At 50.2% G+C, this 13,065-nt stretch overlaps 4 protein-coding genes across 8 annotated transcripts in view; 2 read left to right on the top strand and 2 right to left on the bottom strand.

The window, feature by feature from the left end:
* The first annotated feature begins 765 nt into the window (after positions 1-765).
* LOC121591608 lies at positions 766-2,124 on the top strand. 2 transcript variants are annotated; one of them, XM_041912337.1, is made up of 3 exons: positions 766-1,015; positions 1,129-1,318; positions 1,411-2,124. In XM_041912337.1, exons 2-3 carry the CDS (start codon positions 1,261-1,263, stop codon positions 1,755-1,757), a joined length of 405 nt encoding a protein of 134 aa, XP_041768271.1. In that variant the 5' UTR covers positions 766-1,015; positions 1,129-1,260; the 3' UTR covers positions 1,758-2,124. The 2 variants fall into 2 exon arrangements, with proteins under 2 accessions (XP_041768271.1, XP_041768261.1); XM_041912327.1 differs by having other exon boundaries at positions 766-1,318.
* A 781-nt stretch (positions 2,125-2,905) lies between these two features.
* On the bottom strand, positions 2,906-3,939 carry LOC121590470. The gene is made up of 2 exons (XM_041910193.1): positions 3,759-3,939; positions 2,906-3,678 (listed from the first exon to the last, which is right to left on the bottom strand). The coding sequence occupies exons 1-2, from the start codon at positions 3,816-3,818 to the stop codon at positions 3,133-3,135; spliced, it is 606 nt and encodes a 201-aa protein (XP_041766127.1). The 5' UTR covers positions 3,819-3,939; the 3' UTR covers positions 2,906-3,132.
* Positions 3,940-4,335: 396 nt separating this feature from the next.
* LOC121588458 (SUMO-conjugating enzyme UBC9-like) lies at positions 4,336-6,349 on the top strand. Its single transcript, XM_041906430.1, has 4 exons — positions 4,336-4,746; positions 4,922-5,005; positions 5,112-5,374; positions 5,468-6,349. Exons 1-4 carry the CDS (start codon positions 4,681-4,683, stop codon positions 5,529-5,531), a joined length of 477 nt encoding a protein of 158 aa, XP_041762364.1. The 5' UTR covers positions 4,336-4,680; the 3' UTR covers positions 5,532-6,349.
* Positions 6,350-7,366: 1,017 nt separating this feature from the next.
* Positions 7,367-13,065, bottom strand: part of LOC121588445 — a 34,560-nt gene continuing 28,861 nt past the window's right edge. For all 4 annotated transcript variants that reach the window (XM_041906396.1, XM_041906406.1, XM_041906416.1 and 1 more), the window contains 2 exons: positions 11,185-13,061; positions 7,367-8,799 (listed from right to left, as the gene is read on the bottom strand). In XM_041906396.1, the coding sequence (XP_041762330.1) occupies positions 7,710-8,799; positions 11,185-13,061 (2,967 nt within the window). In that variant the 3' untranslated portion in view covers positions 7,367-7,709. The remainder of the gene's footprint in view (positions 8,800-11,184; positions 13,062-13,065) is intronic.

Here is a 13,065-nt window from a genome sequence, read left to right as displayed (position 1 = left end):
ACCGTTTTCGATCGAGCTGTCATTCGGTGCGGAACGGTTTTGTTTTGACACGGGGCGAATGACCAGTGTGGCCAGATATTTTTGCAATTTTCGGTGGGAGTTTGAGGTGTTTTTGGTAGGTTGTGAAACTCAGTTAAAATTAAATATTGAGCAAGGTGGGGAGGAAAGCTAAAGATCGCTGCTTGAATTCGCCTTTTGCAGTACATAAACAGCATCAAAGTTCCAGGTGGGTCTCTCGAATAGCGCTTAAGCTTTTTTGAAGGGAATAGAATAAAGCTTCCTTATGCTAGGCTGCCGGGGATTATTTTTCTTTGTGTTTTATTTTCAAGCAAGCGTCATCGATGAAATAAACCACACGATATTTATGTACAGATGTTTATTTTTAAATCCTTAATATTCATAAATTAAACAAAATCTCCTACAAAATGCGCACTCCACTGGTTAGGTATCCCACCAACAGATGGCGCCACCAGCGTTTTTTTATTGCTATTTTTAAAATGCATGAGTCATTTGCCGTCTGCTAAACGAAGTATTTTTATAATCCGTTTAGGTTGAGAGCTTGAGTCGTTTTGAAACGCGTTTAGGGATCGCTTAGTGGATTTGTGGCACTTGAGGTGTAAATCCATAGGCGTTTCAAAAATCGGTAAGAGTACAGATAAATCGATAGTTCTGGTCACCCTGGGAATGACAGTGCTTGCTAGATGCTGCGCCCGTTAACAACGACTTTTATTTAAAATGTAAACCCCCAACGGATGAGTGAGTCTAATTCAGGCGTGAAAAATACGACGGCAAGTGCGAAATTTTCTAAAAAAAAACACTCGCCTTTGTAAAACAAAACAAACAAAACAAAACAAAGTTCTTTTTTAAAACTTTCTGCTTCCTGCCAAATGCCCCGCTATAGCCCTAACCTCACCACAAATGCACACAAAACAATCGAGCTGTCAAACGCTTGGGAAGAGAGCAACACCCAAGCAACACGGTGGGAAGGGGAAACAATTCGCGGCTCTCCATAACGGTAGATTGTTTTCATCCCGTTGCTCCCATTCAAACAACAGCTTTCCCAGCAGGCTGTGTGTGCTTCTCCATTCCGTCTCACTGATGTTGGTATTCGCACTTGCCTGTTTGTAGCCACACGCGGCACCCTGGGGACTTCGTAGGGCTGTTCGGGAGCGATGGTTAATAGAACAGAAAAGAAGAATCAACTATCAAATTCCCGGAACTAGCACACGAGAATGAAGGCAACAACAGTGCGCCAGAAGCATGAACCAACGCCACTCAGCTGAAGCATCCTCCTCGAAAGCAAAGCACAATGGAAAAGGTAATCCCCCCAGCTGTGTGAGGGAAACGGTGCGCTGGGCGAATCAGCCGAACTTTCAACCTGGCGCTTCATTTCCTATTTTGTTTTTCCAGACCGGCAGACGGAAAGCATCCCCAGTAAAACCATGAGCAACGGGCCGGGCACCGGCCGGGGGACTATCCCCAACAAACCGTCGGACACGTCCGAGCACGACGCCGTTAACGTCCGGTTCGTCGAGCGGCGGGAGCCGGAGCGAGCGTTCTGTCTTTCCTGCCGGGCCGAGTTTACCTTCTCGCTGCTGAACGACATAATCCAGCACTATCTGGACCGGCGGCACGAACCATGCTGCCGCTGCCTGTACTGCGACGGGCCGATGTACCGGTACCGGGACGGGAAGGGTCAGCTACAGTACTACCACGATTGCCAACGGTGGAGACGCCACCTGGACCGGGCGCCCTGAGGCGTGGTTTTTCGGAAGGATAAGCATTCCAAAATAGGCGTCGGAGATAACTCAGTTTTAAAACGATCCTATGACTTCTGCAATGACGAGAGTGGTTAGCTAAGCCGGGGTAGGGAAATAATGTAATCAGTTGCTTTAAATTATTGTTTTATGTTTTGTACAGATTGAACCTTAAGCTTTCTCAGCTAGTTCTGCAGTTGCGTGAGAGTTAAGCGTAATTGTAAAATATTCAATTCCACATATCAATCGATCTCTACGAGAAATGTAAATTAATAAATCGAACATTGACGAATATCGGGTTTTTACACCTAAACACTAGCACAAATATTGCAAAATAAGAAACGCGAAATAAAATGATTGAGTAAGAAATCACTATACAAATTTTATTGAATTTACTACGCTGTAAATATATTTATGTGTCGGTCCGAATCCAAATCCGGAACGGTTTCAGGTACTTTTCTTAAAATATCAGAAATCAGATCAGTTCATGATAGGTTCCGGTTCAGGTTCAGAACCTATCTTCGGTCATGTGCAGTTCTTGAGCCAGAAAAGTTTATGTATTGGTGGCAAGAACAGTATAGGCCTAGTTTGGGTTTGAGGTCTCTTAAAGGGTCGTCATACATACTTTATTTGATTGGGTTTCGAGATAATGATTTATGGTCTTCTCGTTGGAATAAAGAGGATTTTTGAGATTTATTTGAATGCCCTGTAGCCTGGCTACATAAACTAGTCACTGCAAAACTACGTCGAACCTACGTTGATGTCGATTTGTGAGATGAATAGGGCATAGCTTCTGTTGGTAGTAGCTTGCGCTGCGCCTAACCCGCCCGTATCGATCATCCTGTGTTGTTTATTGATAGTCAATTTCAAAGTAAAATACGACGGGCCAATCGAGCTGCTTTTATGCTGAGGCAATGACGAGTTGCTATGGCTTAGTAAGCCCAACAAAAAGATGTTCCAGTATGCTGTGGAAGATGGGATCCAACAAAGAACATCCCGAACAACTACATGATTGAGCAGAGGAATGAACGACACCTGCATGGATGCAGCATTCCACGGCACGGCCCATGATTTAGATTTGTAGTTATTTAATCTGTAATTTGCAGAAACGAACATAAAATTTTACAGAAAACACATAACACCCTCCGTATTGTTCAACGCTCTTACAATGCTATCATTTATTTTAATGAATTCGTTCGAGCAGTCCGAAAAACCAACATGCGCGTCATGCAGTCACGGGACCTGCGTAAGGTGGTAACATCCGGATACAGGAATGATATAGATGCGTTAGATTAATTTACAAAGCAAAGGGATGAAAGAATGAAGAGAAAAACACTAAACTAAACAAACAAAAACCTGCCTCCGCCGCTTCCGCTTAGGCAGGTTCGTCGTGCTCCTCGGTCCCGTAGCCCGCCAGCGAATGGGCGAGACCACTGTCGTCCTCCTTCCCGGCACCGGCGGCCGTGCCGCTAGTGCCCGGCTTGTCATTCGACTCGCTCTCGTTCAGCATCTCCATCAGCGTGTCCACCAGCGACTTGAGCGAATCGATGACGCTCTGGGCGACGCCCAGCTCCTCCTTCATTGTGCCCACCTCCATGTGCAGCAGGGCGTTCTCGTCCAGCGCCTCCTTCAGCGAGATGCGCCGGCTTTCAGCCAGCTTCTCCCAGTAGTTAATCGAAGGCCGGGCGGCGGTCAGATCCTGCTCCGCCTCGAACGTCGTCTGCGTGGCCTTCGACAGCTGTTCTACCATTTTGCAGCGCTTCGGTTCGCTCGGGTGTTGCTGCTGCTGCTGCTGCTGCTTGACCGGCAGGTCCTTTCCGGGCCCATGGGACGCCGGCTTGAACGGGTGCTGGTTTTCCTTCAGCGCGCTCACGACGTTCTGTACCTCCTTCAGCGTCATCCGGGCAGCTTTGCGAGTTTCCTGCGAAATGGGGGAAGCAAGATGGAGGGAAATGAGCTTGCGTTTGTACTTTTCTGCATGCACGACAAAGCGCTACCAACCTCCTGTTCCGTTACGGTGTCTTCCGAGATGATGATGTTCGCGGCAGACGATGCGCTCATTGCAGGCTGTGCAGACGGTTTGTGTGTTTCGACGAAATTGTGACACCGACACTACATACGCAGAACAAGGGGCCGTTGGTTTCCCTCCAAGTAATGGTTTCCAAACAAAAGCCGACAGTCGGCGCGTCACTTGCAGGGCAGATCGCCAATGTCACGTCAAAGTGACAGCTACGGTCACATTGCGAATTCGCGCCCGGCTTATAGCCTGTTTATAGCAGTGTGATATAGCGTAAACAAGTGCATAAACAAGTTTCTTTCCGCTCGCTGGTGGATAACTTTGAGTTGTTTTGATGCTTTCGAATTTTCATTATTATTTAAAACGATAGAACAACGGATTTCTCGACTCAAGAAAACAAAGCTGCGTTGAAACTTTTCACAAAATTCACCGCTGAAATGTTTCACAAATATTTCACGAATAGAATGTTTTTTATTTCTGGAAAAAAATAATTTCACATGCATAAGTTCTTCTCAAACGCATCCTTATATTTGATTGAAAATATTTGATAACAATTGACACGTAAAAATCGTTTAAAGAACCGTAACCACACGAACTAAAAACTGGTACAACAACGACGCTGTGAAAAATTTGCTTGACAGCAGAAAACACCTGTCAATTTTCTTGCTCATGTTATTGTAGCTTGTATCCGTTGAACCGTTTCGAACCGATTGACAGCTTTCTGTTATTATTTTCTGGCTAACCGGTATCATTTTCTGGTTAACTGTTGCCGGCGCCGGTCGCAATTGAAGTGAACGCTTCTGTCCTTCGTCTTTCTCCCTCTCTGTTTGTGCGTGCGAACGTTTATTTCCGTTATTTTTCGTGAATTTGCCGTAGGGAACGTGGACACGCGAAAAGCAGAACAGCATGTCCGGAATAGCGATACGACGCCTGTACGAGGAACGGAAGGCCTGGCGGAAGGATCATCCCTTCGTAAGTTCGAACGACTGTTGGGGTTTGTCTCTGTATTCGCTCTCTGTCCCGCCATTGCACGAATCCCGCGAATGATCGCGAACGACTTTTGCCGGCGAATGCGAATGCTAACGTCGTTACAAATCCGCTTCATGTTTGTTTGCTGCTCTCTTCTCTATTTTATTGAAATCTGCAGGGATTTGTGGCCAAGCCGGTGAAGAATTCCGATGGCTCGATCGATCTGATGACCTGGGAGTGTGCAGTTCCCGGAAAGAAGGGAGTAAGTATAAAGCATCGGGTGTCTCTTTTCTTTCTTTCTTCAATCATTTTTTTTTTTTGCTAACGCACGCACTTTTTACTTCCGGACCGATCGTTTCGCAACTTAGACCCTTTGGGAGGGCGGCTTGTACAAACTTCGCATGCTGTTCCTGGAAGACTATCCGGCCACCCCGCCCGATTGCCAGTTCGTGCCGCCACTGTTCCACCCGAACGTGTACCCATCCGGCATCATCGCCATGTCACTGCTGGACGAGGACCGGGACTGGCGTCCGGCAATGACGATTAAGCAAATACTGTTGGGCATTCAGGAGCTGCTGAACGAGCCGAACATTTCGGATCTGGCCCAGACCGAAGCGTACACGATTTACAGGTTAGCAAAGGTTACTTACTGTCATCTTTCTCCAGCTGCTGATGTTTGATTGTATTGTTTTCTTTTCTGTTTTATGTGGTCTAAATCTTGTAGCCGCTATCCGTTCGAGTACGAGAAGTTCGTACGTGCCCAGGCCAAAGCACATGCGGTGTATTAAATTATTGTTTCGTTATTTGTTTTTTTGTTTTTAACATCACTTCCCCCCCCTCCCCCATCCCGGGCGAGAGATGGCAGTAAGATAATACGGATTGATAGTTTTTAAGGCAAGAGTAAGATGTGTCTCTCCCTCCGACCAAAGAGCGCGTTGATTAGCAGTTAAGGGACGTTGTAGGTGTTACGCAGTCACATTCGTATCTCATATGTTAAGTTTTCGTATTTTATCTTTTGAGCGGAGCGCGTTCAGTTAAGGGTGAGAATCCGTTTAGGGAGGTCGGAATTATACCGGAACAGCAAAAAAGAGACAGAAGCGATCTTTAGGAAGCAATAGGGATGCACGGGGGGGAATCATACTTCTAGAATTACAGCCAAACAAACTGCCTTTTGAACCGTCGCCGTGTGCGCATGACCTGCGGAGAGAGGAGAGTATTATCAGAAGAGGTTGTTTGATGTTATCGAAGCGCATGGGTGTGTATTGTCGATCTCCCAAGGAAATCGGCGCTGGGGACAAAAACAAAAAAAAGAAATCCCAGCTATCGTCGCGAGCAAAACGACATTATTAGTAATATAAGAAACAATACCGGGGCACAGTCGTCCCGGTTAATGAGCTCCTTACCGTTTTTCGTTTGCGCCAAATCGTTACTATGAGACATTAGATGTACATGCGGAGAGAGGAGAGTATTATCAGAAGAGGTTGTTTGATGTTATCGAAGCGCATAGGTGTGTATTGTCGATCTCCCAAGGAAATCGGCGCTGGGGACAAAAACAAAAAAAAAAGAAATCCCAGCTATCGTCGCGAGCAAAACGACATTATTAGTAATATAAGAAACAATACCGGGGCACAGTCGTCCCGGTTAATGAGCTCCTTACCGTTTTTCGTTTGCGCCAAATCGTTACTATGAGACATTAGATGTACATACGGAAACTGTACAGCGAAGCATTGTTATTCTTCCTATAATATAACAAAAAACGAATCAAAAAATAAAAGCATAAATGATAATTTATAAAAACACGTGCGTGTGCAGTGTGGCTTACGTGTGTATTCCCCTGGTTGTTGGTCTGTTTTTAGGAAAGCGATAGTACGTTTTTTGTTGTTGTTTCGCAGCCGCATTAATGGGACAGGATTGTGCCATCGATTAGTGTGTTACGCACGAGATGCTCCGGGCGGCATCCAGAATTTCCCAGGCTTTGGCCAGAAAATGCAACACCACTCACCCGACCGAACATTCTGCACCACTTTTGATGCTGAAAACATTCTTTTACTCAAAGTTGGATCGATTCAACGCTGAAACCGGGCAGAATTTGAAATGTGTGTGTAAACCACAGCTGTGGAATTTTTTGTGGATATTTTTGAATATAATTAAACTGTTTTTTAGAACTAAGTTTTGCAATACCCGCATTCCAGGCAACCGGGTTTGAAGGCTTATAACTTTTGAATGCTTTATCCAATACCGATGCAATATTGTGCAGAAAATTGATTAAACTAATGCAGTTTCCATAACTGTGCATAGATTGGTTCTACTCGCTACCGTTTTGTAGTTATAGCTTTTCAAAGATGGAAGGTTTTTTTTTTGAAAAAAATTACAAAACGTAAAAAACTTTTTTTCTGTATTTTACAAAAAATTCACAGCAAAATGGCTCTAGTATTTTTGAAAACTGTATATTACACGTCTTGCATAAAATTTGCAGAATTTTGCTGCTAGTAATTAAAAAGATAAAGCAGTTTCCATTTGAATAAAAACCGTTGAATTTGAATTTGAATTTGAAGCGAGCGCCGGAAACGGTTCTACCGCATTTATGGTAAAGAAAAAACATAAAAAAAACATACACACAATGTTTTGTGATTCTTTAGCAGGTTGTTATTTAAGAAGAAACATTGCGTTGTGTTACAATAGTCAATTAAAAATTGGTCCGACACGTTCCTTTCCTCTTGCACACGCGCTCTCTCAATTGCAGCAGGCTCGATTGGCGCGTCGCGCGCCGCGCCTTACCAAACAAACGCCAAATGCGCAATTACAATCTCAGCCGGTATCGTCCTTCGATCTCCTACTCCTCCCCTCCCTCTCTCAGTGGCACGGAATCTCGAAAATGTATTGTGTTCCTTCCGCGGCAGGGCCGGATGTGAGCAAATTGGTTAGTTAAAACGTGTTACACTCTTGGACACTCGGGCGAGTGTTTGTTAGGAGTTGGTGCGCAGCTCGATGACGACACCACCGGCGCTACCACCACCGCCGCCACCGCCGGACATGTCCTGATATTTGAGGTCGCCACCAGGCTCACCCCGGTAGCGGCCAGCCCCCACCACCGCCGGCGGTGGTGCGCTCTTTTTGTAGTAGTGTTTCGCGCGCGGCTGCTGGTGGTGCTGGTCGCCGGCGGCCTGGTACGCGTGCGGGTAGTCGTCGGTGCTGGAGCTGCCCCGGCGCACCAAGCTGGCCGTGTCCTTGTTGAGCGTCACCGGCGACCGGGTGCCGATCGTGCGCTCCTGCTCGCGCGTTATGTACGAGCCGAGATACTCGCGGGACGGCGGTGGTGCGGCGCCCGCCGGCGGCTCGACCCCGTGCAGCGTTCGGTACAGCTCCGGCGCCCGGTTCTGCAGGTTGCGCAGGAACACGTTCTTCTTGTCGAGCGTCGGCCCGTCCGGGCTGGTCCGTCCCGGCGGCAGGTGGTACCCGTCCGTGCCGGCCAGCGTGAGGTCGCGCGTACTGCGGCTGACCAGGTTCACGATCGACGGGCTCTTGAGCTGGAGCGGCGGCGACGGCTGGTCGCCCTTCGCCGGTCCGTACGACGGCGGCGGCGGCTGCTCCAGGTGCGTGTTGGAGCGGTAGAAGGCGGCCCCGGCTGCCGGCCCGCCCCGCCCGCCCAGCTTCTCCAGATAGATCGGGCTCGGATCGTTCGTCCCGTTCAGGCCGTGCACGTTGAACGATTTGCTGCGGTTGAGCGCTTTGTAGGTGCGGGCCGGCTTGACCGGGCCCGTGTTCGCCAGCGGCCGGCCCGCCCCGTTCGTGCTGACCGTGTTCACGATCGACACGTTGATCGTGGACGAGTGCAGCGGCTTCGAGCGCTGCAACCGGTGGTGCTGCTCGTTCCGCGGCAGGGTCTGCGAGCTGACCACACCACCGTACCCACCGCCGCCACCGCCCGGATGGTACTGGACCGGCGGCTCGTGCTCGTAGTGGCCACCGCCCCCGGCCATCGTTGGCAGCCGGTTGGTGCTCTTGCTGAACCGTCCCAGCGTGTGCAGGTTCGTCTGCGGCGGCTGGCTGAACGAGCTGCAGCGGGAATGGGAAGAAAGTTAAAGATATTAGGCGACTGTCTAAAAGCTGCGAAACAGTGCTGAAGGTGGCAAGGTTCTGTCCTTGCTTTGGTCGCGTGAGCCAGCTCCTCTTTGGGCTGTTTCCTCAGTTTCGTAAACAAACAACACTTTGATGCAAACATCCGGTCCCGGATGTAATCTGAAATGGTTCGGCCGCTTGTACTCTTTACCTTAGAAGGAGAATGAGCTACACCAGCAAAGTCTCCCTTTCCAAGATCCAAGAACATCTTCTTTAGTGTATACCATTATAAAGCTATAAAAGCAGTGCGAGATGCTCAGATATTGGAATTGCCGAAAAGTCTATGATTCTCTCTTGAAACCTTTCTCCAAGTTTGCAGGTCCACTCCAAGTCGAGTTTTCGAGGGTAATGGTGTCGTGGAGAAATCTAAGCGGTCAATGTAGGCCTTCCTGAAGTGTCGAGCGAGACGTTGTATGAGGAACTCTAAACTAGAGAATTGAGAATCTAATTTACTTATGAACGGGGGGTGGGTCCCTTTTTCGAGACCTGTCAAGATATCGGGGCTCCACGCGCCCGCTTAATTTGCGTACTGCTTAATAGGCCTGTGGGTCCCATGCAAATCAATTGAAACTTGAATCATTTATAGAAAAAAAAAGACCATTCGTGGATGAATTTGAATGTTCCTGTCCTACAGCAATGACTAGGTTGCAAGTAGTCGAACCAGAAGTTGGCAGTTCCGGATTCTACACAAGCTCAGGAAGTTACAGAACAAGTTGTAGTTCATGATATTTCTTCAGACGAAGAAAACGAAGCTTTCGCGGAATGTTTAGAAGATCCGAGACGAATCAGAATGCCTTCCAGATACGAACCATATATCGTATTCGGGAAATAAGAAGGGAGGAATGTTATATATCATAGTAGCAATTAGATTGGATGTTAGCATCTACCACAATCATAGTACACATTGGGTTGAAACATACCGCCCGAAAAGTCTATGATTCACTTCAAACTTTTCTCTGAGTCGAGTTTTCGATTGATTTGTCTTGGACAAATTGTTGAAGTAATCGGGAAGGTAGAGTACATTGTAGTTTGAGGAAGAATGACACGGAAGGCATACATTGATTCGTTCCCATGTACAGTAGGTGACCGCTAACTGAGAGGTAAACAAGCTCCAGTTAACGAACAATGTTCGCTAACTGGAGTGACGTTTCTATGGATTGATTGTTTTGATTGGCGTTGGCTGGAATAAACACTACCAAACTTTTTTTTCATTTATGTTGATATAAAGTATAGTAATTCGTGTAATAACATAAATTAATAGCAAACGTAGGCAAAAGACCCTAAATTTGTTTGAAAAATGCACATTTGCGACAAATTTCTCTTCATGAAATTCCGGATGTTTCATGTTTTGACGTTTAAGTGTTCGTTAGCTGAGAGTAACTCCAGTTAAAAAGCACTCCAGTTAAAACACATCCAGTTAGCGCTCACCTACTGTAGATCAATTGAAACTTGGATCATATCCACCTTATAATACCTTCTAACATCACCAAAAGAGCCTCTGATGTACTTGGATCAACTATTGAATACCTTCCAACGTCACCAAAAGTGCCTCTGATGTTCTTGGATCAACTGTTGAATACCTTCTAACGTCACCAAAAATGCCTCTGGTGTTCTTAGATCTACCAAATAATTTCATCCAACATCACCAAAAGTGCCTCTGATGTTCTTGGATCAACTATTGAATACCTTCTAACGTCACCAAATGTGCCTCTGATGTGCTTGGATCTACCAAATGATATTTTCCAACATCACCAAAAGAGCCGCTGATGTGCTTTAACTCGCCATAGAATAATTTCCAACATCACCAAAAGTGCATCTGGTGTACTGGGATCAACCATTGAATACCTTCTAACGTCACCAAAAGTGCCTCTGGTGTTTTTGGATCTACCAAATAAAATCTTCCAACATCACCAAGGGGAAAGGATGATTGCGCCTACAGTTTCATGTGCTCTTAGGCGACGTTGACATGCGAAAAGTGTCCCGCCGATCGAACATTTTTCAACTGCCAACTATCCACCACACACTATCCATCGAGTTGATTCATGCCAATGGCTGTTCCAAACGTGTCACTGTTCCAAACCCTACCAGCTTGCCTACTGATCCTTCTGTCCTAACCTGCTATGGGGGTGGGTCCAATCAAACCGGTTCCCAGCACCATTTGGTTTGTTTACATGTCTGCTATACGAGAACTGCCCTACGCAAGACTGCGGAGACTCCCGCCACACCAACGCACAGTCAGCGGGCCAGATATGGCGGTGTGTCCGGCCACCGCTCCATCTTTGGCTCTGCGGACACCAAACAACATCGAAAGCACACACTCACCGTGTATGGGCGGCGTTGTAGACACGTTCCTCGCGCCGATCTCGCCCTGCCGCTGCCGCTGCCGCTGCCGCCGCCGCCGCCGCCGCTGCTGCCGGGTTGTATTTGTTTTCCTTGCCGAAGATGCTGCCACCGTACGGGTTTTCGCCGAGATAGTACTTCTGGCGGGGCGTTGGACCCCCTCCGCCACCACCACCACCACCACCGCTGCCGGTCGTCATGTCGGACAGTACGTCGGAGGAGCCGCGCCGCTCGGTGTAGGGACGGTGTTCGCGCGCCGAATCGCGTCTTGCGCCGGCACCGGTCGGCCTGTGACTGAGCGCGTGCTGCGACTGCGATCGGCCACCGTTCGCGAACCGCTGCTCGTCGCCCCCGTACGGATGGTGGTGGCCGAGCAGGGGCGACCCGCCGCCGCTGCTAATGTGCCCGTCGATTACGTTGTACTGCTGGTAGGTGGTGGTGGTGGTGTTGCTGCCGCCGTTGCCGGACTGTCGCTTGTGCTGGGTGGACGGTGAGGGCGATTGCGATCGTTGCTGCTGCTGCTGCTGCTTCGTGTTTTTGAGCTTGAGCTTGCGCTCCGCACTGGCGGACCGGATCTTGCCCATCAGCTTGCGGATGGAGTTGCCGATGGCGGAACCGACGCGGTTCGCCTTCGGCGGCGTGCTCTGCGCCCGGCTCACTGTGCGTTGCTGCTGCTGCTGCTGCTGGAGCTGCTGTGGGCCGCCGGCGTGACTTAGATCCTGGATGCTGCTGAAGCGCGTCTTCTGGTACGGTTTGCGCAGTGTCGTCACCACGGGCGGTATCTGGATCGGGGAGACGGAGCGACTGCGCGGTGCGTACCCATGATGTACGACCGGTTGTTTGCCGTGGTACTGCTGCTGTTGCTGCTGTTGCTGTTGCTGCTGCTGCAGCTGCTGCTGGACGGCGACCTGGCGCCGTTCGAGCACCTTGCGCCGTTGCGGCACGGTTGGCCGACCGTCGGCCGGTGCCCCGATCTGGCCCACCGAGTGCCGGTCGGGCGACACGGACCGCCCGTACCGGGCGTGGAAGTTGCGCTCCGCCCCGCCACCGTTCGCCGCTTTCGGCCGGGGCGCGGTCAGGTAGGCGGACGCGTACATCGGCCCCCCGGCGGACGGCGGCTGCACCGTGGAGTGCTGGCGCTGGACGGGCCGGCCAGTCGGTTCCTCGCTGCCCGACCGGTACCGCTCCCCGGACCGGTAGCCCGCATCGTGGCTGGAACCGCGCTCCACCAGCAGCAGATCCTCCCGGGAGCCGCCGAGCCCCCGGCGGCCCGTCCACTCGCCCACCGGGCGCACGGTGGTGCTGCCCCGCCGGCCGTCCGGCTCGGCCGGTCCGTCGCCCGACTTGATCGTCACGTTGAAGTAGGTGCGCTTGGTCGGCTCGACCAGCTCGTCCAGGTCTTCGCGCGAGTCGCGCGACGACCGCGACTCGCTGCCGAAGTGCGACTCGAGCCACTTGCTCGTTTCCGCCTTGCGCGTTTCCTCCTCCTTGTCGAAGTCGAGCGGCTTCTTGGTGAGCGCGTCGAGCCGGTCGTTCAGCACGGGGAGCCCGCCCGGCAGCAGGTTGCCGGCCGCCGGCTGGGTGCCGCCGCCCGGCCCGAGCGCCAGCTCCTTCGGATGCCGGCCGAGCCGGCGCGCCTTGCGCAACCGGTCGGAGAGGCTGTCCCAGTCGGCGAGCAGGCCGCCGCCCGGCTCGCCCGCACGTCCCACCCCACCGGCACCACCGCCACCCCCGCCGTCCCTGCTCATCTGGGTCTGCTCTGCTGCGTACCGCATCTCGTGTCCGATCACTTCCCCGCCCGGTCCGATCAGATCGACATGCTGCTCGTCCCGCTGCTTGAAGTACCGCTGGGCGGACGACTGG

The sequence above is a fragment of the Anopheles merus genome, chromosome X, assembly GCF_017562075.2.
Source record: "Anopheles merus strain MAF chromosome X, AmerM5.1, whole genome shotgun sequence".
NCBI lineage: Eukaryota > Metazoa > Arthropoda > Insecta > Diptera > Culicidae > Anopheles > Anopheles merus.
The sequence above is the reverse complement of the archived record's forward strand: the minus strand, read 5'-3'. Positions and strand labels throughout refer to the sequence as shown.